The sequence below is a fragment of the Dromiciops gliroides genome, chromosome 2, assembly GCF_019393635.1.
Source record: "Dromiciops gliroides isolate mDroGli1 chromosome 2, mDroGli1.pri, whole genome shotgun sequence".
Lineage (NCBI taxonomy): Eukaryota > Metazoa > Chordata > Mammalia > Microbiotheria > Microbiotheriidae > Dromiciops > Dromiciops gliroides.
In genome coordinates this window covers 402192498-402219546 of record NC_057862.1, presented here as the reverse complement: position 1 = coordinate 402219546, position 27049 = coordinate 402192498, and the positions used below count along the sequence as shown (strand labels likewise).

At 36.7% G+C, this 27049-nt stretch overlaps 1 protein-coding gene across 2 annotated transcripts in view; it reads left to right on the top strand.

Annotated features, from left to right (window-relative positions):
- RBL2 (RB transcriptional corepressor like 2) overlaps positions 1-27049 on the top strand; it is a 41932-nt gene that overhangs the window by 5904 nt on the left and 8979 nt on the right. For both annotated transcript variants that reach the window (XM_043982860.1, XM_043982861.1), the window contains 16 exons: positions 1750-1950; positions 6122-6186; positions 9144-9272; positions 10667-10827; positions 10912-10976; positions 12021-12207; positions 17224-17390; positions 19179-19288; positions 19996-20099; positions 22070-22207; positions 23112-23276; positions 23870-23981; positions 25635-25907; positions 26069-26343; positions 26448-26624; positions 26708-26779. In XM_043982860.1, coding sequence (XP_043838795.1) covers positions 1750-1950; positions 6122-6186; positions 9144-9272; positions 10667-10827; positions 10912-10976; positions 12021-12207; positions 17224-17390; positions 19179-19288; positions 19996-20099; positions 22070-22207; positions 23112-23276; positions 23870-23981; positions 25635-25907; positions 26069-26343; positions 26448-26624; positions 26708-26779 — 2401 coding nt within the window. The remainder of the gene's footprint in view (positions 1-1749; positions 1951-6121; positions 6187-9143; positions 9273-10666; positions 10828-10911; positions 10977-12020; positions 12208-17223; positions 17391-19178; positions 19289-19995; positions 20100-22069; positions 22208-23111; positions 23277-23869; positions 23982-25634; positions 25908-26068; positions 26344-26447; positions 26625-26707; positions 26780-27049) is intronic.

Genomic DNA, 27049 nt, shown 5'->3' with positions numbered 1-27049 from the left:
TTTAACCACTGCGCCATCTAGCTGCCCCCCCCCATAGACTTTTTTTGTTTGTTTGGTTGGTTTTTTGTTTTTTTTTTTTGGCGGGGCAATGGGGGTTAAGTGAGTTGCCCAGGGTCACACAGCTAGTAATTGTCAAGTGTCTGAGGCCAGATTTGAACTCAGGTTCTCCTGAATCCAGGGCCGGCGCTTATCCACTGCGCCACCTAGCCGCCCCCCCATAGACTTTTAAAGAGGCCCATGACACACAAAAAAGTTAAGAATCTCTGTTAAAAAAAAAAAAGAGTCAGGGCAGCTAGGTGGCACAGTGGACAAAGCACCAGCCTTGAATTCGGGAGTACCTGAGTTCAAATCCGGCCTCAGACACTTGACACTTACTAGCTGTGTGACCCTGGGCAACTCACTTAACCCCCATCCCCCCCCCCCCAAAAAAAAGAATCTCTGTTCTAGACTAACATTTATTTACCTAGAGAACAAAATGTTAGTAATTTAACCTTTGCCTCAAGCCATAATTCATCAGTTTGTATTTTGGGAAGGGGCATACTGTGAAAGGTAGATTATTGTTAATTATTGCCAAATGTTTTTTCAAATCTTGTTAGTTATGATCATATTGAAAGATATATTGTTGTTCTTCATAGCAATTTGAGAAACTAGTAGAAACCCTAGCTTAGCTATGAAATATATTTGGTACTAATTGTATAACTCTTTGTGTAATGTTTATGGATACATATATGTGTGTATAAAGCTGAATGTGTGTATATAAAATATCCATCTAAACATGTCCATATATGAATGAATATTAATTGCTATTTTAATTTGGGTATCATTAAATAATTATAATTAGTTAATTATAGATAGGTTAACCTGTTTGGTGATTTAAAAAATACTTGTTTGGTTTTTGGAGGGTTTTTAATATTTTTAGTGTGGACTAGTGATTTTAGTAGCAATAATGAGCTGATATTATGGAACATTCCTTTACCAATGCAGATCAGCAACTCTCTATAACTTTTAGTCTTAAAGAGCTGTCTCCTGTACTAACATGTTAAGTGACTTGCCTCTGATCACATAGCTAGTATGGACCAGAGGCAATACTGGAACCCAGGTCTTCTTGAATACAGGGCAAGCCCTCTATCCAATATAATAATATTGTCTCTTTACACTGCTACATATATTAGTTAGAAACATCTAAATTTCACCCTAGAACATTATTTTTGTTAAATTTGAGGGTTTTTAGTTTCTTTCTTTTTTAAAAATAAGTAAGCCAAAGTTGGTTTGGGGGGGGTTGTTTTTGTTTTTCCCAAGATTTATTATGAAAGTGTTACAGATAGTTGAGTTAGAGAGGAACCTAGCCAGATGTATGTACGTACCCTGGATAAAGATTTTAAAATTCTGAAGACATTGGTTAGCACTGTCAGAATTCCATATCTGGGCAGCTAGGTGGCACAGTGGATAGAGCACCAGCCCTGGAGTCAGGAGGACCCGAGTTCAAATCTGGCCTCAGACACTTAACACTTAACTAGCTGTGTGACCCTGGGCAAGTCACTTAACCCCAATTGCCTCACAAACAAACAAACAGAATTCCATATCCACAAATACAAAAGTATAACTGCCTATTTAGAATTAATTCATGGATATTGTTAAGAGCCTTTTGAATTGTGAACTATATCAATGTTCAAATATAATAAGAAGTAATGTCATTTAAAAATTATACTAATTTATGAATATCTTAATTTTTTATCTTTTAAACACCAGTTTAATTGAATTTTTTAACAAGATGAAGAAGTGGGAAGACATGGCAAATCTACCCTCACGATTCAGAGAACGTACTGAAAGACTAGAGAGAAATTTCACAGTGTCTGCTGTGATTTTTAAGAAATATGAACCCATCTTTCAGGACATTTTTCGATATTCTCAAGAGGAGCCACCTCGTCAACAGAGAGGACGAAAATACCGGTAGGACTTTCTGTTTGTTAGCCAAGAATAAGATTTTTTTTTTAATCCTGAAGAGGCATGAATTAATTCTATCTCATTCTCTGTTTTTAAAAGTTATATTACCTTTTTTTTCTAAATTGGACAGCATTATACTCATCTATTTTGTCATAGTCATTCTTTATGTTTGTATATATTTTCAGTTTATAGAGTACTTTTATGTATTTCCTCATTTGTGTTTCATAACTACTCTGTGAGATAAGTAATATAAATACAATTAACTTCCCTTTTACAGATGAGACTTAGACTCAGAGAGGTAAAGTTATTTACCCATGATCACACAACTGGTATTTGGGGAGTCTTTTTATAGAGGAGAAAAGCTAATTCTACCATTACTACCCAACCACTAACAGGATCTTATTTTACTGTCTCTAAAGCAAAAGCCTTTGTCTTTGAACATATGGGAAAGAATAAAACAATATATTTGAATACACATTTAAAACCCAACTGCAGTAGCAGTCCACTTTTTAAGAGAATTGAAAGTATTATAAACATGACACTGCTAAGTTGAGTCACACAAATTAAACGGTGACTTGTTTTTATTTTTTTGCTGTAGAGGCATGCCAGTTAATGCTAACACAATATCTTATCTCCCCTTATTTTGTGCCTCTCTGCTGTGGTTGATAAAATTGGGAATATATGCATTTTCCACTTCCACTTCAAGCCATATAGATTCCTATCTGCATAGAAGTTTGAAAGCCCTGCAGCTGCTCCCTTCCACTACCCCAACAAGTCCTCATCATAGCTCGTTCTTAGGACCGTGGATCTAAGGCTCCCTTGGCCACAGGTCATCTCTTTCTCCACTGATCTATAGCAAGGTATGACCTCTGCTATAAGAGTAGTCAGCAAGCAGGTTCCATTTTCAACTTCCTTAGCTGAATAAACATATGCTCTCAAACTAACTCTCAAACAGAAGGTTCCCCAGCTGTCTTTCAGTTACCACCTCCCTGGGTAGATTTCTACTGGCCCCCAGAATATTAAAGAAGGAGCCCAATTCAATTTAACAAACATTTAGAAATTGCCTACTATGTATAGGGCACAATGCTAGGCATTAGGGATACAAAGATGAAAACAAAATTCTCTGAGGGCCCTTAGGGAGCTCATAGTCTTTGGAGACAGCAAGTATACAAATAAACACTGAGGAAGGAGATAGCACTGACAACTGAGGGAATCAGGAAAGGTTTCATAGAGGAGGTGGCACTGCAGCTGAACACTGAAGGACTGAACAAGGACTCTAAGAGGTAGAAATGAAGAGGCTTTCCTTTCCAGGCAGGGGGGATGGGTTGTGTGGAAGCCCTGGCAAAAAATTTAGGGTCAAGTTAAGGAAATAAAGTGGGCCAATTTGATAGATGTAGAATTTGTGAAGGGGAGTAATGTGAAGTAAGCTTAGGGAAATGAGAGCCATATTGTAAAATTCTTCAAATATTAGGCTCCAGAATTTGAATTTTATTTTCTAGATCATGGGGAGCACCCTGAAAGTTTTTGAGCAGAGAGTAACACGGTCAGACGTGTGCCTTGGAAGATTATCTTGGTAGCTATGTGCAGGTTAAGATGGAGAGAGACAAATTGGAACATGGGAGACTTAATTAGGAAGCTGTTAAAGAAAAACAGGTGCTAAGCGATGAGCACCTGTATTTGGGTGGTGACTGTATGAGTGGAAATAAGGGAACAAATTCAAGATGACAATGAAATAGAATTGATGGGGCAGCTAGGTGGCACAGTGAATAGAGCACCGGTCCTGGAGTCAGGAGTACCTGAGTTCAAATCCGGCCTCAGACACTTAACACTTACTAGCTGTGTGACCCTGGGCAAGTCACTTAACCCCAAATTGCCTCACTAAAAAAAAAAAACAAACAAACAAAAAAAGAAATAGAATTGACAAGTCTTGACAATTAATTGAACATGGGAGGGGGTGAGGAAAAAGAAAAGTCAGAGATTGCTCTGATGTTGCAAACTTGGGTGACTGGGAGGATGGCATGTCCTTAATAGAAATAGGGAAGTTTGGAGAGGGACAGTTTTAGTTGGAAAAGTGAGGTATTTTATGTATATTGAATTTGAGAAGCTGATGGAAAATTCAGGATGAGATGTCCAGCAAGCAGCTGATGCTATGGTACTCAAGTTCCAAAAGAGGAATTGGGGCATGATATACAGATTTGAGAGTTAATTGTGTATAGGTGATACTTGAACCCATGGAAATAGATGGGGTTGCCAAAGGAGAGCAGGGAGAAGAGGAAAGGGCCCACAACACACTTCAGGATAAAAGGGCAAGAAGACAGCAAAGGGTTTTGAGAGAGAATTCAGGGAGACTAGTGTCATGAAAGCCACAGAGGGAGAAATGGCATCTCAGATGCTTCAGAGAAGTCAGGAAGAGGAGGACTAGGAAAAAGGTTATCAGTGTAGGAGCTAACAGGTTTTTGGTAACTTTGTAGTACAATGTCGATCCACTCATCAGACTTCAAAATGTCAGATATCAAGAACTGGGAAGGACTGTCTAGGAGAGGGGGGAGGGAGGGAGAAAAATCTGAAATTGTAAAGCTTGTATAAACAAAAGTTGAGAACTATCTTTACATGTAATGGGAAAAAAATACTTTATTAATTAAAAAAAAAAGAACTGGGAAGGAAGTGGGTGATGAGGGAGTGCAGAAAGTGAGTATTGAACTTCTTTCTAGGAGTTTGTCTCCTTGGCCCTTTTTACTCCTTCAGATGTGCCCATTCCCTGCCAGTTTCCTTTTAGTAGATGACACATAGAATCAGCTGATATAAAGTGCCCAAAGCTGCTTGATAACATCAGCAAGGAGAACTCTGGGTTCAAGCTATGTAAAGGCACACTGTCTCAGGATATTTTGTTTGGCATGTGTTTAAATCATTAATCACTTTTTGGCCCTCCTCATTTTATTCCTGTTCCCATTGTCAAGCTTCTTTTTCTCCAGCTCTGACATTTGGGTTTATTGTACTAGTTCATTATGTTTCTGCCGTACAGGAGTCATTCTCTATCTCCTTCCCTTTTCTTGTCTGTCTCAGCTTCCTAGTGCCCTTGAGAAAGGTCCTGTTCTGTCTGTACTTCACATTTACTACCTTGGTACCCAATGGAAAGTGGAGCTCTAGATAGTCATCTGAACCTCACTTTTGTTAATATTCCCTAGACTTTACTTGCAGAAATTTTCTAGCTAGTGTCTTTTCTGGGAATTTAGCTCCCCTGATCTTATACAGCATCTCCTGTATTCTCCTTCCTTAAATGTTTTTCCACCAGAGTGTAGCAGTTGGAGTTGGGGAGAAGAGCAGCTAACAGTGAGATAAGGAAATGATGAACCAGGTTTAGGCTAGATTGTGGAGGATCTTAAATAGCAAGCTAATAATTTTAGAATTAACTGAATAAATAATCAAATAAAACTTGCAGATTTACTAAGTATAATTTTAAAGTAATGAAGTGTTATGCCGTTTGATCCTCACAATATCCCTGTGAGTTAAGTAGGGTTGGTTTATTGGACATAGTAGTTATTGACAGAGCTAAGACTAACACTCAAGTCTGCTCTTCCTTTCACAGGCTAGATTAAACACTTAAGATCCAGCTAACTTACCTAAGTGTTGACAAATATCTGATCAGGAATCCATAAATTTAGAGGTGTAAACCTGCTCTTCTGAATGCCCTTTCTCAGTTGGCATACCAAAAAGCACATTGAGTATGCATGCAAAGATGGGAAATAGAGTTTAGAGACATGGGGAGCTTGTACAGGAATGGCGTAGTTGACCTTTATTTAGAATGGCTTTTAGTGTGGAAAAAAGTTCTTCAGTAGGAGTAGGCCATGTAGGGCAGGTTTAAGAATCTGGGCCTTCACACGTAGCATATCCTGGATAGTCTGATTGATGTAATTTTTTAAAAAGACCTGCTCATATTTTCTGTGCCCTCTAAACACTGACATTTCAACATTTTACCCTGACATATATTTCCCCACCTATTGCATATACTAGCTAATATCTGGACACAACAGGATATCCTATCAGGAAGATAAGGCTCCTGCTAGATTTCCATGTAAAATAGGATCCAAGATTGTTGAACTCATTTGTGAGTTTTTGATTCTTAATTTGTGTAACTCTGAGAGGTCATTTCTAATTCTCATGGCTTTTCCCCCCCAAGGCGGCAACCATGTACGGTCTCAGAAGTTTTCCAGTTTTGTTGGGTACTCTTTGTGTATGCAAAAGGTAAGAATAGAATTTGATGTGATGAATTTACTTAATAATTCAGATTTTTGTCAACATACTCATGCACTATCAGAATATTTTAAGTACTAATTTCATAAATCTGAAATACCCATATATCAGGGTTAACGTTGAAGTGATTCTAAAGGAATTTAACTTCAAATTTCTTTTCATTACTGTTGATCCATAAACATTCCTATGGTTTCTGTGAAGTTCCTGTGTCCAAATTTCTTTTCATTAAATATCCTTAACTGAATCTGTCCTTTTAGTAGTTATAGTATATTGATTATCTTTTTCTGTGTGAGCTATTTTTCAAAGATAAGGTATTGCATTGTTCACTGGAAATGTATTTTATTCATTATATACTTGTTATGTTAGGATTACAGACTCAGCTGTGTGTTTTTTCCTTCTTGAGGGATGAGGGAGATTCAGTGAGGATGGGGCCTATAGCTTCTGATTGAATTTAGACTAGTTACAACTTGTTCAGGCAGGTCTGTCATTTAAACTTTACACAATTGGTTTTCTACCCCACCTCACTTACCCAACTGAATATAAGTCTGCTTTTCATAAAGAGTATCTCCACAAATTTTTCAGGCTCTTTTTAGTTCTAAAAAGAAATAACTGTTGTCAGAACCCCTCCCTTTTCGAAGAGAAAATGTAGTGAGCCACATCATTTGTTACTGCTTGAGCTTCCTTTACCACTGCTATAGTTACAATTTAAAAATAATAACGTCCAGAGACTTTAGATTGAAATGTAATTTAGTATTATTTGATATCTCATGTTACAGATGATAAAACAGGAGGCTTAGAGAGGATAATTACGTACTTATATGTTTAAACATAGCTAGTTAGTTAAGACCAGAGCTTGGACTTTGGACTTGAACCTAGGGGGTCTTTATTACCAGCAGTCTCATTCTACCAGAGCTCACTTCTATGGCCACAGTAAAGATGACTGTTTGCATTGGTCAGGAATTTTAAGGAAGATTAGTGTCAGGTATGCCCCCAGGAGTTAATAAGCTGCTAAACCATTCTTATAGCTCATCCTTTAGCTTGTCCTATTTGACTACTATGTTCTAGTAAAGCCCTGTTCTGCAGTTTGGGGTGCACTTTTGCTTTCAAACACACACACACACACACACACACACACACACACACTGGTATAGAGCTATATAGAATTATTTCACTTGGGATGTGGGAGAGCTCTTCTGATATTTAATAAATTTTCCTTTACCTGTTACCATTATATGGATACTTTTTTACATGGTCTCCCAGGTCAGGTTTATTTGTAATGTCAAGATTTAGAGGCAAGGTAGAAAGTATTTCAAAGCTGGGCAACCCACGAGTTTAAATTAGATTTTGACCTTTAGAAGTATTGAAGCTTTTTATGCTTCTAACTTGTTTCCTTTGAGTGGTGACAGTCTCTGCTTCCTTATCATGGCAACCATGCCCCAGTGACAAGTTTGGGCTTGTTTTGTATCAGACTTTGTAGCTTGAAGACCAATGAGTAAAGCTTCCTGTTTTACATTCAAAGAGTTGAGCAGATTTTAATTTTTAACCTCTTTTCAGTAGTGTAAGATAGCTTAGGTTGCTTACTTGATTAAATCTGACAGTAGTGCTGCAAATCTTAGATAGTAACTGTGGTTTGCATTTCTGATAAAAAGGTTATTTTATTTTATTTTTTTTTGCTTTAATTCATCTACATTAATTTGAATATCGCCTTTAAAGTGAAGTTAAGATTTGCTTATCTAAATAGACCAAGGTAAATGGTTGTCCTTTGGGGTGGGAGTGGGGGAGAGACATGAGGTAAGTAGACAAATTAGGAACTAGAAACCCAAGTTACAAATGTTCAGGGCTTTAACCCCTTTTTGAAGAACTGGGTATTTGAAATTCTTGAGGAATCATCTTGACTCTTTTAGAAGCAATTGGTAAGATGTCTTTAAGTTTCCTTTGTTAGATATTTTAAAATTAACCCATCAGCCATATTAATAAAATAAAATAGAGAGCGTGAAATACTGGAAGGCTTATATGAATATAATATTTAGCCTAAAAACATATTATCAGTGTTCTTAATTATGAGAAGTTTTAAAATTTTACCTATTTTAAGTATACTACTCAGACTCCAAATAAAAGCTACTTTTAATGTTTCTAAACATTCATAGTCTTCCATCATTACATATTTTTGTTAAGTTTGTATATGTGTATGTGTTTTTGTTCTAAAATGACTGAATAATTATTTTGGACATATATTTGCTTTTACTCTCTAATTATTTTAAGCAGCTGAGTTGTTATTTCTTCCTACATATAAAGTTACCATTAATATGCTGCAATTTGAAAAGGTTTAAAATTGTTAGTTCTAGAGCTTAAAAATCTTAAGTTGAGCCTGTACATATTTCACCAACTTGCAGGAGTTAGTAGTAATTTACAATGATTTGCAATTACAAATTAACTGAGCTATAAAGTAATTTGCACCTGTAGAGAGTGAATATTGCCCAAATTGTGGTGGTTTGCGGTATGCCTATGTAATTTATGATGAAAAAATAGGTACTGATTTTTTTATTATATGTATACTTTTCTTAGTCATTTATTCCTAAGTAGTTTGTAGTATTATGGATTTTATAATTTTCATTTACAGAAGTGTACTTCGCTATAGAAGTTTGAGATTTCTCTTAAAGATAAGTTTTTAATATGTAAAGCTTATAGAATAAAATTTAACGAGAAACTCCTAGGTAATCAATAGGTAACAAATACTTGACTGAATATTAAATGAATGAAATTTATTTCATACAGTATTTAGTACAGTTTATTTAAAAGAAATTGATTTTCAACTCTAAAATATTTAACATATAACATAGCTAAACTACATAGCACATTAGTGCAAGCTTTATATAATAAGGCATATAATGGGAAGTGTATCTCAAGATTTATTTAAATTTTACTTTGTGCATATTATAATTCTATAGGTAATTTCCCCATGATCAGTGATGACTTGGTCAATTCTTATCACCTTTTGCTGTGTGCTTTGGATCTAGTTTATGGAAATGCCCTTCAGTGCTCTAATCGTAAAGAACTTCTAAATCCCAATTTTAAAGGTACGTGTGTTAATGGGAGATTAGCTGGCAGCATAGCCTTTGTAAATTGTGTTTATAGAAAACAATGTTCCTTTGATTAGCATATATAAGTCTCAAAAAGTCTTCTGTCCATAGTTACTAAAAGGCCTTATTTAATAATTGGGAATCAGGATTGTGGAGAAATTCTCTATATTATTGACAAATAATGTGAGAGTTAGGGTCTGTGATGATGAGCCCTAACTCTGTAAGAAGACTTTTAGAAAAGATAGGAAGCAGTGTTCTCTCCTCTGCTAGGGACCCTAACACTAGAGATTTAAGATCTGTGATTCAAAGAAAGGGATTATAATGTAAAGCAGTAAAATAATCTTTTTCATGATTAAACGAATAAAATATTGAATGAATACTTTTATTTGTGTGTTTGACAAACCTCAAGTATACAATTTTTGTATAATTAAAGACAACAAAGTTCTTTAATAATACACTGAGACAAACCAAGATTATAGAATACTAAACAAACAAATGGGGCAGCCCTGGAGCTGGTATTTAATGTTTCTGTTGCTTTGAATGAATGTGTGTTGAATTATGGTGCATTTGTAAGTGTCTGTAATTCCCTAGATATGCTTTCAGTTTCCCTGGTTAATGGCTTTATTGACTTCAAAATTGGAAGTTAAAAGTTGGCTACAAGAGTTGCTTCTTGTCTAAGTTGACCAAATTTCATATTTACTCATATTTTTTTTTTCTTTCTCCCCAGGGCCCTTTCTCTCCCATTTATTCCTCTCTACTTTTTCTGTCTTTTTTCTTTTGCCTCTTTTCTCTTTCCTCTACTTCCATACCCCTTGTTCTTCCTTAGTGCCCCATTACCTTTGTTTCTTCTTGGTCCCCCCCTTCACTCCTTTTCCTTCCTCTTTTATTTTCCTGGCACTGAGCTAAGACAAAAAGAAGCTGTAAGTTGAGGAGATAAATGTTAACAAATAATTAAGTGGATGTTGAGAAACTGCCATTGGGTGAACATCATAATTATATTTTAGAGCATTAATTTTGCTTCCTAATGCTATGAGATTTTTTTCTTTTCTTTTCTTTTCTTTCTTTCTTTTTTTTTTTGCGGGGGAATGAGGTTTAAGTGACTTGCCCAGGGTCACATAGCTAGTAATTGTCAAGTGTCTAAGGCCAAATTTGAACTCAGGTCCTCTGGAATCCAGGGCCAGTGCTTTTATCCACTGTGCCACCTAGCTGCCCCCTAGATTTTTTCTAATGCCTCAGGAGTTAGGATATGGGAAACAGGAGATAAAATGAAACTTTGATAATTTAGCTCTTTTTAAGCTTTGTTGTGCTTATGGCAGTAAGCATAATTTTTTTAAGTACATTTTTAAAAAATATTAACTGAGATCCACATTTATCTTATGACTGTTTTGTAGGCCTGCCTGAAGATTTCCATAATAAGGATTCCAAGCCTTCCTCTGACCCTCCATGTGTCATTGAGCCACTTTGTGCCCTGCATGATGGCCTAGTTTTAGAGGCAAAGGGAATAAAAGAACATTTCTGGAAACCTTACATTAGAAAGCTTTTTGAAAAAAAGGTTTGTAGGAAACAAAAGACATTCTGCCAAATAGCTAATTTTTTTATGATAAACTGAACAACCTTTTCTTTTGTTTCTTCATAGCTTCTGAAAGGAAGAGAAGAAAACCTTACTGGATTTCTGGATCCAGGGAACTTTGGAGATAGTATGTGAGTGTTTTTGTTATATGATAACCAGTTATTTAAAGATTAATTTTTTTTTAAATGCAAAATAGAGGTAATTTTTTTATGGACAAAAAAAGCTTATTCAATTTGTTACTAATTTGTCCACTTTCGAATTTTATTTAGGAAACAGTGTTAGAAATTGTACCTATTATTCCCCAAATATCAAGATGCTTTTTCAATGTTTGTTAGAAAGTTTGGGGAGTCTTCATAGAACAATGGAAAGAAGATCTGACTCAGGAGTCAGGATTTGGGTTCTTCAAATACCTTTGCTCATGCTTCAGTTTCATCATCTGTACAATGAGTGGGATGGACTAGATGGCATCCGAGGTCCCTTCTGACTCAAAATCTGTGATCTTGTATTGGGAAAAAGAATACCATAAAACAATGCTGAATGACCATTCTCGAAAACTTTTTTCAGTTGATCTTATGGGCTATTGTTAGAAGTTAAAATGCATTCACATGGAAAAATCTACTCTGGAAAAATAATTATAGGAACTTGATGTGGTTATTAGAGGACCTCTCACAGGAAGTTAATTATAAATACAAAGCCGTCTAATAGCATGTACTGACTGTCACATGTGATAAAGGAAGACAAACACAATTAGCATTGATTTTTCACTCTGATATTTAGAAGTGGACATGATCATACTAAAATTAAATCCAACATTAACTTTAAAAAGAATTTGCAGTTCTTCTACTAGTTAAAAAATGGAATGGTTAGGCAACCTAAAAGCATGAATAGAAATAGCAATTCTCTGAAATTATATGCTTTCCTTTTTTACAAAATTGACATTTTTTAATACTACTGTCATTTCATAATCTATATCCTTCTCCATTGCACCCTCTATTGTAACTAAAAATCAGTAAAGCAAAACCAATCAATAAAGTGAATTAGCATACACAACATTTTGCACTTATAGAATCTCACTTCTTTCCTAAAAGGATACAAATATGTTTTCTCATCTGTTCTCCAGGACTAGGTTGGTCATTACTGACTGTTTGCTTGCTTGTTTTCTTTTTCTTCAATAGCAAAGCCATCAACAAGGCCTATGAGGAGTATGTTTTATCTGTAGGAAATTTAGATGAACGGATTTTTCTTGGGGAGGACGCAGAGGAGGAAATTGGGACTCTCACAAGGTGTCTGAATACTGGCTCTGGCCTAGAGACGGCTGAAAGGGTGCAGGTGAAATACAATCTGCAGCAGCACTTTGACAAGGTCAGTAAAGCAGCCCTAGCTCCAGTGTGCTTCTCGAGGAGGCCCGAATCAAAAGGAAACAGGACTTAGCAGTTGCCTTATTCCACCCTCAGACTGGCCTCTTGGTTGCTAGAGTCTTAGTGAGGACAGGCTGTGTTTGGGGTTTTTTTCCTGCATGTCATTTGTGTATGACTCTAGAAAGAAAGAAAGAAAAAAACGCTTCTTAGTTGTCTTCCCAGAAACAATGGTTTTCTTTATTTCATTTACTTTAACATTAGTGAACAAGACTACATTCTAGCTTCATTTTACACTTAACTTCAACTGAGTGTACTGATAGTAATTAGCCTCTTTAAGAAAGATTGACTTCTGCATTGGTTTGGGAGGCTGTCATAGAGAGGTTTAAGAGTATGCAGTTTTCCTAGCCTCTTGCTGTACATTGCAGTTTTCAACTGCAGTTCAATAGTGATAAAATCTTGGTTCAGTGTTTTTGAAGACTAATCATGTGGTATTAATTAAAGCAGACACTCAGAATATTGGAAGTAAAACGAGAGATTTTCAACTTCCTTCATGGTGCATTATGCACAAAAGAGAGTATGACACCAAAAAAAAAAAAAGAGTTTATGAGACTAGATTCTAAGGAGAGTGCAGCCAAAGGCAGCATGGAAAATTTCATGGGTGAATGCCTGTGAATGAGCAGGTTCAAGCTGTTAAAATAACAGGCTCAGAAATAGTTTATGACTTTTCATTAGTGAGAAGCGAAAAACAAAGTGCTGTTTTAAAAATTTGTACATGCCCTTTATTTTCTTATCTTAATGGTATTTTTTTCCAGTTATATGTAAAGATAGTTTTCAACATTCATTTTTTAAAATTTTTATTTTTTTGCAAGGCAATGAGGGTTAAGTGACTTGCCCAGAGTCACACAGCTAGTGAGTGTCAAGTGTCTGAGGCCATATTTGAACTCAGGTCCTCCTGAATCCAGGGCCAGTGCTTTATCCACTGCTCCACCTAGCTGCCCCATAACATTCATTTTTAAAAGATTTTGAGTTCCAAATTTTTCTTCCTCCCTCCCTTCCCTCCCCTGTCCCCAAGACAGCAAACAATCTGATATAGGTTATATATGTACAATCACATTAAACATATTTCCACATTTGTCATGTTGTGAAAGAAGAATCAGAACAAAAAGGAAAAACCTCGAAAAAGAAAAAAAACCACAAAACGTAAAAATAGTACGGTTCAATCTTCATTCAGATCCCACAGTTCTTTTTCTGGTTGTAGAGAACATTTTCCATCATGAGTCCTTTGGAATTGTCTTGGATCATTGTATTGCTGAGAAGAGTTAAGTCTGTCACAGCTGATTATCACACAATGTTGCAGTTACTATGTACAATGTTCTCCTGGTTCTGTTCACTTCACTCAGCATCAGTCCACTTAAGTCTTCCCAGGTTTTTCTGAAATCTGCCTGCTTGTCATTTCTTACAGCATAATAGTATTCCATTATATTCATATACCACAACTTGTTCAGCCATTCCCCAGTTGATGGGCATCTCCTTAATTTCCAATTCTTTGCCACCACAAAGAGAGCTACTAGAAATATTTTTGTACTTGTTGGGTCCTTTTCCCTTTTTTATGATCTCTTTGATGCCCTTTATTTTTATATCTGGGCTGTTTGAAACCTACTCAGTATGAAGATGTTGGTGTATGGAAGAAACTTAAACTGTACTATCAGCAAGCCTGGGTTATCTCTGAGAATCACCAGCAGGAAGCACTATATATTGTTATGCATAGAGTTGTTTCCTGAACCGTTGTTTTTTTGTTTTGTTTTGTTTTGTTTTTTTGGTGAGGCAATTGGGGTTAAGTGATTTGCCCAGGGTCACACAGCTAGTAAGTGTTAAGTGTCTGAGGTCGGATTTGAACTCAGGTACTCCTGAATCCAGGGCCGGTGCTCCATCCACTGCACCATCTAGCTGCCCCCTGAACCATTGTTAATCTGTGGGATTATTTGGCTACTCTCTTTCTTCAGTGGTCTGCTGCTATATTCTTAAATGAAGAGCTAAATTCTCAATATAGCACCCATGTATGTCAAAGTCAGAAGTCACATCTGACTTGGCCACTGTGGGGTGAAATTCTTAGCCAGATTAATTTTGGAGGAACAACCTTTTGAATCTATTCTCGCCAAATTGTCTGATTGTTTCCTCCCTCCCCCGATTTATAAATTTATTTGGGGCAAAATAGTTATTGGCTTTGCTTATTGTTCATGTCTTTATTGTTCTGCTAAACTCATAGAACACACATAGTTTATTTCTTCTCAATGTCATTATTATCTACTTGCTGAATATTATGGAACCTATGAATATGTGATAAGGTTTTTTAAAAAGATATTTCTAGGGGCGGCTAGGTGGCGCAGTGGATAGAGCACTGGCCCTGGAGTCAGGAGTACCTGAGTTCAAATCCGACCTCAGACACTTAACACTTACTAGCTGTGTGACCCTGGGCAAGTCACTTAACCCCGATTCCCTTACTTTAAAAAAAAAAATTTCTAGAATCATCAGGTACATTTAATACATAGGAAAATACATTGTAATGCTTCAGGAGATCCATGATGTGGATACCAGTATTTCCATCAATGGAAATCATAGCTCATCAGTGCCTTCACATGCTGTGATTCTTATTCATGTCCTTCCTTCCATAGGCCCTTCATGGAGAATGTACACAGTGTACCAAAGGCTTTCTTCTAGGTCTTTCTAAATGAAAGACTTGCATCCCACTGCAGCACTTGGGTTGTTACATCTATTATATCTTGCTCTTATATGTTGGGTTTTTATTTTCTTTTTTCATTTTTTCAGTCATACATTTCCTCTGTTATATCTTTTATGCTACTTCTTGTATGTCAGTGATACAAAGGAAAATAATGCTGTATTTGGAATCAGAAAACCTAGATTAAATGCCCATCTTAGTTATTTTCTGGCTGTGTAACTTTGGGCTTAAAATTAGAGGGTTGGACTAGATGACCTCTGGCTTTTTGAGCTTATCTCACATATGGCAGCATATTTAGGCCTGCTATGCACCTTTCTATTGCCTTAAGTTTATCAACAACTTTAATTATTATTTTAATTGGAAATTAAAGAGCATTCTCTGGTTCACAATCCTAGAATATCAGTGTTAAGGGGCAGTTAGGTGGCTCAGTGGATAAAGCACTGGCCCTGGATTCAGGAGGTCCTAAATTCAAATCCACCCTCAGACACTTGGCATTACCTGTGTGACCTTGGGCAAGTCACTTAACGCTCATTGCCCTGCAAAAAAAAAAAAGAAGAAGAAGAAGAGAATATCAGTGTTTAAAAAGATGAATTTTGTCATTGAAAGTATAGAGCAAGTTCCCAGATGGAGCCCAGCTTCTCTCCTTTGATACCAATTCAACTCTTTTCCACAAGTGTTCCATTTATACCATAAAATGTTGAGTTTAACCTTTATTTCAATAAAGATTTGTCCACTTTTATTTCTTTGAATTTTACAAGAATTAACTTCCATTGAAAAACTGAGATAAAGTAAGATTGTTTTACTATAGTAGCTAAACAAATTACATAGGGGCAGAAGAGTCTTCTCGAAAAAGAGTAGTCTCCATTGAGTTACCCTTCTTTAGAAAACATTCTTTTTTGTGTGCTTCTCTTTAAAACAAGTTTTATAGACCAAGTGAGATTTTGCTGAGTCATTGATTTTGTTCAGGCATCAGATTTTGGCATACATTGGTAGCTTCTTGGGGCAGCTAGGTGGCACAGTGGATAAAACACCGGCCCTGGATTCAGGAGGACCTGAGTTCAAATCTGGCCTCAGACACTTTACACTAGCTGTGTGATGCTGGGCAAGTCACTTAACCCTCATTGCGCTCCCCACCCCCAAGAATCCCAAATTATTTGTAAAAACAATGTTTGGTCTTTTTTAAATTTTGAGTTCCAGATTCTTTTCCTCATTTCTTCCCCTTCCCCCTCCCTAAGATGGTAACCAATTTGATATAGGTTATACAAGTACAATCATGTAAAATATATATCCATAGTAGTCATTTTGTGTAAGAAAACTGGAACCAAAAAGAAAATGAAAAATTCCATGGTTATGTCTGTATACGGACTCCCATTAGTTCTTTCTTTGGAGGTAGATGGGCATTATGATGGACATCCTGAGTCCTTTGGGACTGTCTTCAGTCATTATATTGCTGAGAATAGCTAAGTCATTCACAGTTGTTCATCGTGCAGTATTGCTGTTACTGGGTACAGTGTTCTGGTTTTGCTCACTTTAGTCTCTATCATTTCATGTAAGTCTTTCCAGGTTTTTCTGAAATAATCCTGCTTGTAATTTCTTATAGCACAATAATATTCCATTGCAATTATATACACAACTTGTTTACCCTTTCTCCAATGGCTGGGTATCCCCTCAATTTCCAATTCTTAGCCACCATAAAAAGAGCTTATAAATACCATAAATACGTTTGTGCAAATAGGTCCTTTTCCCTTTAAAAAAAAAATCTCTTGAGGGGGTGGGGCAGTGAGGGTTAAGTGACTTGCCCAGGGTCACACAGCTAGTAAGTGTCAAGTGTCTGAGGCCAGATTTGAACTCAGGTTCTCCTGAATCCAGGGCCGGAGCTTTATCCACTGTACTACCTAGCTGCCCCTGAGGCATTCTTAAAAGGTAGAATGTCTTAAAATTTTGGTTTTCAGAAGTGAGGACAGTGTTGGAAAGATTGTTGGTAATGTCATTATTGATAACTTTTGCCTTTTTGGACTTAAGTTTTGGGGAGGAGCTTGATTTTTCTGGAGACAATCTTATTTAGGTGAGACAAAAGCAGATTAAAGTCACATTCATACAGATGATGATTCCTGTCAGTATTGTTCATAAACACAAAGACATATGTGTAATCATGAGTAATAGTTCTAAGTACTGTTCTTTTAAAGTCTTAGCTGAGATTTCCTTGGCCTAGTATTCTCAATTATGAGAAGTAGTAGTTTTTTTCTGACCTGAAATAACATTTTTCATTTGATTTTCTTTTAGTCTAAAGCATTTAGGATTTCAACTCCACTTACTGGCCGCAGATACATTAAGGAGAACAACCCTTATGTGACCCCTGTTTCCATAGCTACTCACAGCTTGAGTCGTCTTCACACCATGCTGGCAGGCCTCAAAAATTCACCAAGTGAGAAATTAGAACAAGTTCTAAGGTTAGTTTGATCTGTGGACACCAGGGTGTTATAATTGATAAATTCCTAATATGTTTAAAGTGACAAGGAAAATATAGCACTTTGTTTCCCTTGATCAATGCAAAAGCACTATCAGTCACTTTGGTAGGTTTGTTGTGTTTAGTTGTTTTCAGTCATGTCTGACTCTTTGTGAACCCTTTTGAGGTTTTCTTGGCAAAAATACTGGAGTGCTTTGTCATTTCCTTCTTCAGCTTATTTTACAGATAAGGAAACTAAGGCAAACAGGGTTAAGTGACTTGCCCAGGGCACACAGCTAGTAAGTGTCTGAGGACAGATTTGAACTTAGCTCATCCTGACTTCAGGCCCAGCACTGCATCCCCTGCACCACCTAGCTGCCCTACTTTGATAGGTACAGAAGTATAAATAGGAGCTTACATTCTAGTTGAAAAGATAAGACTAAAACATTTGAGTTGATAGAAGACAGTACATAATTGAGTGCCAAATTATATGATACAAATGGTGTAGGAGTTCAGAGGAGAGAGAGGTCCATCAGGGCAAGAGATTTTGAGGATAGTTACATATGAATGGTGGATAATATGTGAATAAACAGATGGAAGTGTTGAGTCTCATGTATAAAAATCAGGAGAAAAGTAGCAATAATTGTATCTTCTGAATTTTATAAACAAGTTTTGCTTGAAGGCAAGGTTTTTCTCTTACCTTTGCATTTCAAGTACCTAGCTCAAAGTCTTGTGCATAGTAGGCATTTAGTAAATGTCAATTTGTTAAATACATACATACACACATATAGACACACACACACACACACACACGTGGGATAGAGGAATGAGAACTGGACCACAGCTAATTCTCTGTGTCACCCTGGACATGCCTTTTCACTTTCTTAGGTTAAGTTTCTGCTTCTGTAAAACAAAGCTAGAGGATAGCTAAGTTCCTGTCCAACTCAAAAATCCCATGATGCTACAATATAGGTTGGTATAGGAACCCAAGTCCAGTTTTGTAGGTGGCATCTTATTGTTAAGAATCTCCCCATGGAGGGGCAGCTAGGTGGTGCAGTGGATAGAGCACCGGCCCTGGAGTCAGGAGTACCTGAGTTCAAATCCGGCCTCAGACACTTAACACTTACTAGCTGTGTGACCCTGGGCAAGTCACTTAACCCCAATTGCCTCACTAAAAAAAAATAAAAGAAATTAAAAAAAAAAAAAAGAATCTCCCCATGGGATTTACTCAATAATTACCACCAATTATAATTACATGAGATTGTTACCATTAGGATTAATCACTGCCCGGCTGTCATAAGGCAAAGGCAGGCTAAAAAGGCAAGGAAAATTAGAGAAGTAAAAGAAGGAAGGGAAAAAAAGAGGTGAGCATGGAAAGAGGTTGCATGATACAGTGGAAAGAGCTTGGGACTTAGGGTCATACCACCTAAGGTCAAATCCTGGCCTCAACAGAAAAGTCACTTAACCTTTATGACTGCTATGCCCACCTCTGGAAAATGAAGGAGTTGAAATAGATAATTTTTAATGTCCCTTCTAGCCCAAAGTCTATGACTCCAACCTGATCCTAAGTGGTATGTGTCACATTGGCAAGTTCTGTTAGCCCATAACACAGGTTACAACTCTTTGATCTCTTTCCTGCAGCATTTATATAGAATTTAGATATGATGTAAGGGTACTTTGTAGTTTTTATACAAGGTATTTCATATTACTTTAAATGTCTTACTTTGATCAGTCTGTGCTTTTGTGACTAACCAAAACACTTAAGTTAGATCTTATATTCATTCTTTTCTAGGGCATGTACCAGGGATCCAACTCAATCTATTGCTAACAGATTGAAAGAAATGTATGAAATATATTGTCAGCACTCCCAGACAGAGGGTGATTTTAGCATTTGTGCTAAAGGTATGGTTTAGCATCAGCTATGTTGCACTATTTTTTGAAGTTGAGTTAAATGTGGCCCTTTTTTGATGAGTCAGAAATGTAGGTGAGCGATTATTGACAAGGTAACATTTATTTTAGATTGTGGGTTAGAATACTATCTGCTTCTAGCTGGTCTGGTTTCTCTCATCGAAATGACAGGCTTTTCTCAGAATGCATGTCAGCCTTAAACTCTTATCATACTGTATCTTCAGTATGTTTCTTAAAAAAAAATCCTTTGTAATATTTTGGGAAAAAGAAACTAAGTGGTAGAATAGCGATTATTTAACATAAGGGTACCAGATGTAGCTGCTTTATGTTAGCATGTAAGGCTTGGGTAGTGTTATGAGTTATTAATCAGATTATAATGTCTTAGAAAAAATAGTCTTCTCTTCATTGTCACCCCCAAAGTAGATTTCAGTTTGACAAACACAAATCTTGTCATCTTAATTGAATGATACTATGGTCTAAACTTCATTAAAATAAATTTCACTTTACAACTATAAAAGAGTAATATTACCAAGCATTTTCAGAGATTTAATATTGGTTAAAACACAGTTATGGTTAAATTGGTTAAAACACAGTTATGACATATATCTCAGGTCTGTAGTTTTGTTTTCATTTTGATTTTTCTGGGGCCAAACCGTTTCTGGATGTGATTTAGGTGTTTTTAACTTTTTTTTTCCCTGTAGAAATTGCCAGCAAACATTTTCGTTATGCAGAAATACTTTACTATAAGGTATTGGAATCAGTCATTGATCAGGAACAGAAGAGACTGGGAGACATAGATTTATCTGTAAGTAAAATAACCAAGGTTGAGAGAAACATGGTCAAAAGTTATTACATTAAAATATTCATTGTTGTCTAAAAGATAATACAGGGGAAAAATCTGTTGAGGGAATTTAACTGGGCATCTGGGGAAGCATGAGCCATTGGCCTTAGCATAACTTCCACACACATCACAATTCAGTGGACCTCTGGTCTCTACACATCATAGTCAGTCTATGATTTCTCATCTTGTGCAGTTCTTATCTCTTCTCCCTTAAGTCCTTCAAAAGGCTCTGCCCTAATGTGCCTTCCTGTAAATCTTTTGCTGTTTTGTGGCTACCAGGGCAGCATTCAGGCTGTCTGTTTGTTATCTTTCACCTTTGCTCACAATGTTGTGAGAAATGAAACAAGTGAGGAATTTAATAATCAAGGATAGCTGTTTTTACTACAGCCCTTTTTAGGATCCAAATGGAAAAATAATTTCTTATAATGGAGTCTTCTAGATGTTCCTCATCTGTAGATGACATTATTCTGACTGTTCATCAATCTTCCTAATATTAAAGGCCCTACTCAATGTGATCATGACTGTTATAAAGAAATTGACCTAACAGTCTGTGTAGGAGAAGCTAACGGGCGAAACATGCTTATTGTCTAAATTTTGACATTGTAACTTCAATTCCACACAAATCTATATCCGTTTGGATATAGTTTAAAGGTTTCCCAGCATGGCCATTAGGAAACTGTAATTTTAAAACTACTTTGGGTGGGGGCATTACCTTTCAAACCTTCCAGATTTAGTTAAGTTTATTTGAATACATAATGAACTTGTGAGATTTCATATTAAGCCTCATAGAAATCGTGAATTAAGCATTTTTGAAGACCCTTTAAACATAAAAAAAACCCTTTTAAGAGTTTCATCCTCTTCAGTAAACAGTAGCATATTGAATACATTAAAGTAGTAAGCTGTATATTTGTATTTAAATAATTAAATATGCTAAACCTAGTGGTCAGTGTAAAGATTTTTTCCTAAGCTGTTTCTGTCCTATGATAACAATTTGAGTTCATTTCTAATTGTAAATGTTCACTTTTTAGGACATGAGTTAATATGTTGGCATATTGCTAAACAAAATAATTATCATTTTGTCCTCGAAATCTTAAAAATAAAATGAAGTAGAGGTAGGCAACATCCAATTACTAGATATTGTATATTAATATTTTTCTCTTCTAGAGAGATTGATTATATAAATTCATATACAGTCTAGGGATTCAAGATTTCATTGGTGTGAGTATTCTCCTATTAGTAGAGATCATAGACTTTATCTTAGTAGAAAGTCACACATACAGAATGAAACAGAATTTAAGAGTTGGAAAGTGACAGCCATCTAGTCCAAGTCACTATGGCTTTTAAAAAATCATCTTCTGGAGTGGCCAACTTTTGTTTTTTGTTTTTTTTTTGTTGTTTTTGGTGGGGCAATGAGGGTAATTGACTTGCCCAGGCTCACACAGCTATTAAGTGTCAAGTGTCTGAGGTCAGATTTGAACTCAGGTCCTCCTGAATCCAGGGCTGGTGCTTTATCCACTGTGCCACCTAGCTGCCCCGTGGCCAACTTTTATGGTAATGAACACTTCTAAACTTAGCTAAGCCAATCTTTTGACTACATGCATACATAAACAATTTGTCACCACCTTTCACTTTGATAAGATATGCCAGCCCTTGTACTCAGCTGGCATAGTGTTTATGCAGCATAACCACTATATCACAATAAAGCATTAGAGAACCATAGTTTATTAGAAGACAAGGACCTTCCTTGCCCAAAAGTTATCTGTAATACCTTTGTTTCCAAAATTGACTCTTTGATAACTTTCTTAGGAAAAAAAATATTCCCATTCTTTTGACTAACCAGGAAAAGATGCCTTCAATATTTTTCATTCACTGTGAAAATGCTGTCTCTTTGTAACAGTCTAATGTTTCTGTATCTCAATGACTTTATTTTACAGGGCATACTGGAACAGGATGCTTTCCACAGATCACTCTTAGCCTGTTGTCTTGAGGTCATCACTTTCTCTTACAAGCCTCCAGGGAATTTCCCTTTTATTGCAGAAATCTTTGATGTACCACTTTATCATTTTTATAAGGTATTTTAAAAACTCAACACTTACATTTGATGGAGGATTAATCCATTTATGATTTCAAAAGGAAATAGCCCAATTTAACTTATTTTTCTATTAAGTCATCTTTTGTTGTTCAGTCGTGTTCAACTCTTCATAACCCCATTTGGGGTTTTCTTGGCAAAAATACTGTAGTGGCTTGCCATTTCTTTTCCCAGCTCATTTTACAGATGGAGAACTCAGGCAAACAGGGTTAAGTCACTTGCCCAGGGTCACACAGCTAGTAAGGGTCTGAGGCCAGATTTGAACAGGGAGATGACTATTCCTGACTCAGGCTGGGCACTCTATACACTGTACCACCTAGCCATCTGTAATGTAGTTGCATATTAATGTTGTTAATTAAAATGAACATTTCTCCTTTTATTGGTTACTTAATGATTTCTTGATCTCCATCTGGAGGAGCAGAAAAGAAATAAAATATTTATTACACAACTATATTCACAGTTTTGCATTTGGAAAACAGTTTAGGGAAATTACTTAATTTAGTTGCTGTTCCCTTCACCCAAATAAGAAATTTGAACTCTTATAAATATGTTGAACTTAAGAGGACAAATAAGCAAACCAGTCACAGTCTGTAATGTCATGGTAGCCTTCCATTTTATTTTGTGAAAATTAAGTATACGAAATGTAGGTATCTTTCAGAACAAAAAGCAAAAGCTTTCTTGAACACCATGACACCAAAAAACTATTAATGAAATTATATATCTGAGGGTTGCTTCTTTAATGTTTTTTTATTAACTGTACCAACAGATTTTTGTCAGGCATGGATTTAACACAAATTTTGGTCATGATTTTATTATTATATAGCTGAAATGTTATAAATAATGTGTTCTGTAACCTAAATGAAGCAGGGTCTCTTTCTTTATTATAGGTAATAGAGGTATTCATTAGAGCAGAAGATGGCCTCTGTAGAGAAGTGGTGAAACATCTCAATCACATTGAAGAACAGATCTTAGACCATATGGCCTGGAAACCAGAGTCCCCACTTTGGGACAGAATTAGAGATAATGAAAACAAAGTCCCTACCTGTGAAGAGGTTTGAAATTTTTGTTGTGGCATCTTTTTACAGAAAAGATATAATGAGAAAATCACAATCCCATTTTTTCAGAAAGTAGAAAGATTTTCATCTATCTTATTGGTCATTTTATTGATACAATCTTTTAAAAAAAGATTTATAAGTATCTTAAATTTAGAGAATGCACCTGTGACAGACTTAACTGTTAAAACCCAGGTCTCCTAAACATTATTAAGTGTGAATTTAAATTTTAGTACTGACTTAAGAAAAGGTTGTAAGGGAAATATTTTCCCCATGTGCATTATTTGCTTATAATATATGCATTACTACAATATAGTATTCATAGTTTCTGGAGAGTTGGAAGTTGAAAGTATTTTTGTTCAATTCTGAAATATCCTGAAACTCACGTTATCGATTCCCCCTTGTATTAATCAGTGTCTGAACCTAAGCCTAGCAGTATTTTAAGTCTTAGAAAGTATTCAGCAATGAGACTGTAAAAAACAGCTGAGATAGCCTATAAGTCTCACAAGCAACAACTGGATAAACCGGCAACTTGTTTGTTTTCTCATTTCTTGTAATTGCCTTTGTGCATCCTATTTAATAATTTTGTTTAGGTTATGCCACCTCAAAACCTAGAACGAGCAGATCGAATTAGTGTGACTGGCTCCCCTTTGACTCCAAGAAGGGTTAATGAAGTTCGTGCTGAAAGTGGAGGATTGGGAAGAAGTAAGTTAAAACACACGGAAGCTCAAAATTTTTTGTTTTGTTGGTTTGTGGGGCAATGAGGGTTAAATGACTTGCCCAGGGTCACACAGCTAGTAAGCGCCAAGTGTCTGAGGTCAAATTTGAACTCAGGTCCTCCTGAATCCAGGGCCAGTGCTTTAAACATTGCGCCACCTAGCTGCCCCCAGAAACTCAAAACTGAGCCTTATATCAGCTTTCAAATTTAGACATTAGAACTTCATGTGTACAGATTTGGGAAGCAAATAAAACTAAAACTGTGTCATAAAAATATACTACTTATAGTGGAGAGCACATATACTTGTGAGCTGGCTCACATATAATTTGAATTCTGTCCATGGACACATGTATTATTGAGTGTAACTTAAAAGGTAGAACAGTGAAGCTGTAATATGTATGTTTCACTGAATTAGGCTGTCTGAGATCTTTCTGACCTCCTGCTAGATATGAATTACATCATTAGTGCAACTGTTGGGAAAACAGCACCATCTGAAGGCATAGAAATGCAAATCCTAGGCTGCCAATTAGAGGGAACTTTGTTGTGATTATAATAATAATAATTGTGCTGTATTTGTGTTATGCCACATTACTATCCTCATTAGTCTGTTTTATGTCCAATTCCATGATTTTTTGTGACACAGCCAACTCTGGTTCTAGGAGGAATTTTACTTTAGTCAAGTGCTCCTGTATCAATTAGTAGTTGTAGTCCAGATCAACTCTGGAGAACAGGGTCAGGGTCTTCACTCTTTTGCATTCTGTACCCAGTAGACACTTAGTGTGTGTTTGTTGATAATCAGTGTTTAAAGTCTGTGATCATCTTTTCAGAGAGGATTCATACATCCACTCTCATGGTTAGAGCTTATTACCCACTTGATTTCTCCACATTTCTGCTGGACTTCCCCACATGTCCTTTTTAGTATATACAATTTTTAGTTTTTGGATTAACAGTGTCATCTAACCATTGCTTAGTGCCTAGGAACTTGCTACCTTCCAGGATAAGCTAGCTTTGGGTTTTCCCCAAGCACCAATTTAGAGGGAGCTGACAAAATGAAGAATCACAAAATTTCCATAGTTGGAAGTGACCTCAGTCCTGACAGAATCCCTTCTATAACATCCCTGACACAGAACCATGAGCATCTGCTCCCCTCCAGGGAGGAGGACATATCCACTGCCTCCCAAACAGTCCCATTGTTCCACATTTGGAGAGCTCAAATGTCCTTTTCCTGACATTGAACCTCAGTTTCTCAATTTGTATTGTTTTGCCACCCATCATTCCTAGTTCAGTCTTCTGGGGCTAAGCAGAATAAGTTTAATCTCTTCTTCCATAGCCAACATAGAAACAACTGGATTTAGCCCCTTATTTCCAAGAAGAATTAAAGAAGCTACCAACTGCTAGCACTCCCAGGTTAGCCAGCCCTGCAAGCTCACTCCCTCTACAGCTGAATTTGTCTGGAATACATTTCATGCTGCTTACCCCATGGTCAAAAATGGCTAATTATGCCTCAGTTTCCATATTGTTTTGCTTTAATCAGATCTCCCTTTCAGAGCTTAGCTATAATTGGTCTTGTGCATAACAGTATTCACTTAACTGTCTCTGGAAGTGAAATGGTTTTTAAAATTTGTTATTTTTGCCCTCAGGCCTGACAACATCTCCTACCACATTATATGACAGATACAGTTCCCCTACAACCAGCACTACCCGGAGGAGGCTTTTTGTGGAGAATGATGGTCCTCCTGACAGTGGTGCACCTGTGCGGGTTTCCCCACAGTCCCTTGTCAATCCAGTGCCATTGCAAAATGTAACAGCAGAGCCTGTGTCTGTCACTCCAGTCCCTGGACAGACATTGGTCACCATGGCAACTGCCACCGTAACAGCCAACAATGGGCAAACAGTGACAATTCCAGTACAAGGTTAGATGGGCGGGGGGGGGGGGGGCGGTAAATGCTAAATTACTTCTGTGTGAAGTTGGTCAACCAAGGGCTGGAGTGGGAAAGAAGCTTACATTGAAATTCCCTATTTGGAAATTTTTGAGGTTTTTATTTTCTTCATATTTCTCTGTAACAAACTGTAGGTATTGCCAATGAAAATGGAGGGATAACGTTCTTCCCAGTCCAGGTCAATGTTGGCAGTCAGACTCAAGCTATGACTGGCTCCATTCAGCCCCTCAGTGCCCAAGCCCTGGCTGGGACCTTGAGCTCTCAGCAGGTGACAGGAACAGCTTTGCAGGTCCCAGGTCAGGTGGCTAATCAACAGATTTCCTCCACTGGACAACAGCAGAGACAGAACCAACCTTTAACAAGCATCAGACCCAGGAAAACAAGCTCCTTATCCCTCTTCTTTCGAAAGGTACCTTTTCTTTGCAGTCACCCTAGCACTTACAACAATGTGGGCATTTTTAGTAACACAAGTTATAAAGAAACTAAATTAAAATTTTTTTGCCTTTCTAACAGGTTTACCATTTAGCAAGTGTTCGTCTCCGGGATCTCTGTGCTAAGCTAGATATTTCTGATGAGTTAAGGAAAAAAATCTGGACCTGCTTTGAGTTCTCTGTGGTGCAGTGTCCTGAGCTTATGATGGATAGACATCTAGATCAGCTATTAATGTGTGCTATTTATGTGATGGCAAAGGTAATAACCACTGTGAGGCAAAAAAGAATTTGATTATTGAAAAGGGCCTGGGCAGAGTTGTTAACCCCTCTGTATTTTTCTAGGTCACAAAAGAAGACAAATCCTTCCAGAACATAATGCGTTGTTATAGGACACAACCACAAGCTCGGAGCCAGGTAAGTATATTTGTCATTTTTGGTCAGGGTTGTAGAAAATGTGGTTTTTACTAAACATAAAAATCAGCCAATTAAGTCAGTATAACTAAATCACATTTTAAAAATCCTCTGAATAAATAACTGGGAACTTTATTCCATGTAAAACAATGACTCTTTTATGTGACAACTTTATTTTTAAAAGGGCTTTCAGAAGGCAGCCATATCAAATAGATATTGGTTGGTTGTCTCTTCGCCTTCACCATGAATTAGGAAATTAACCTCTGTTAGTGA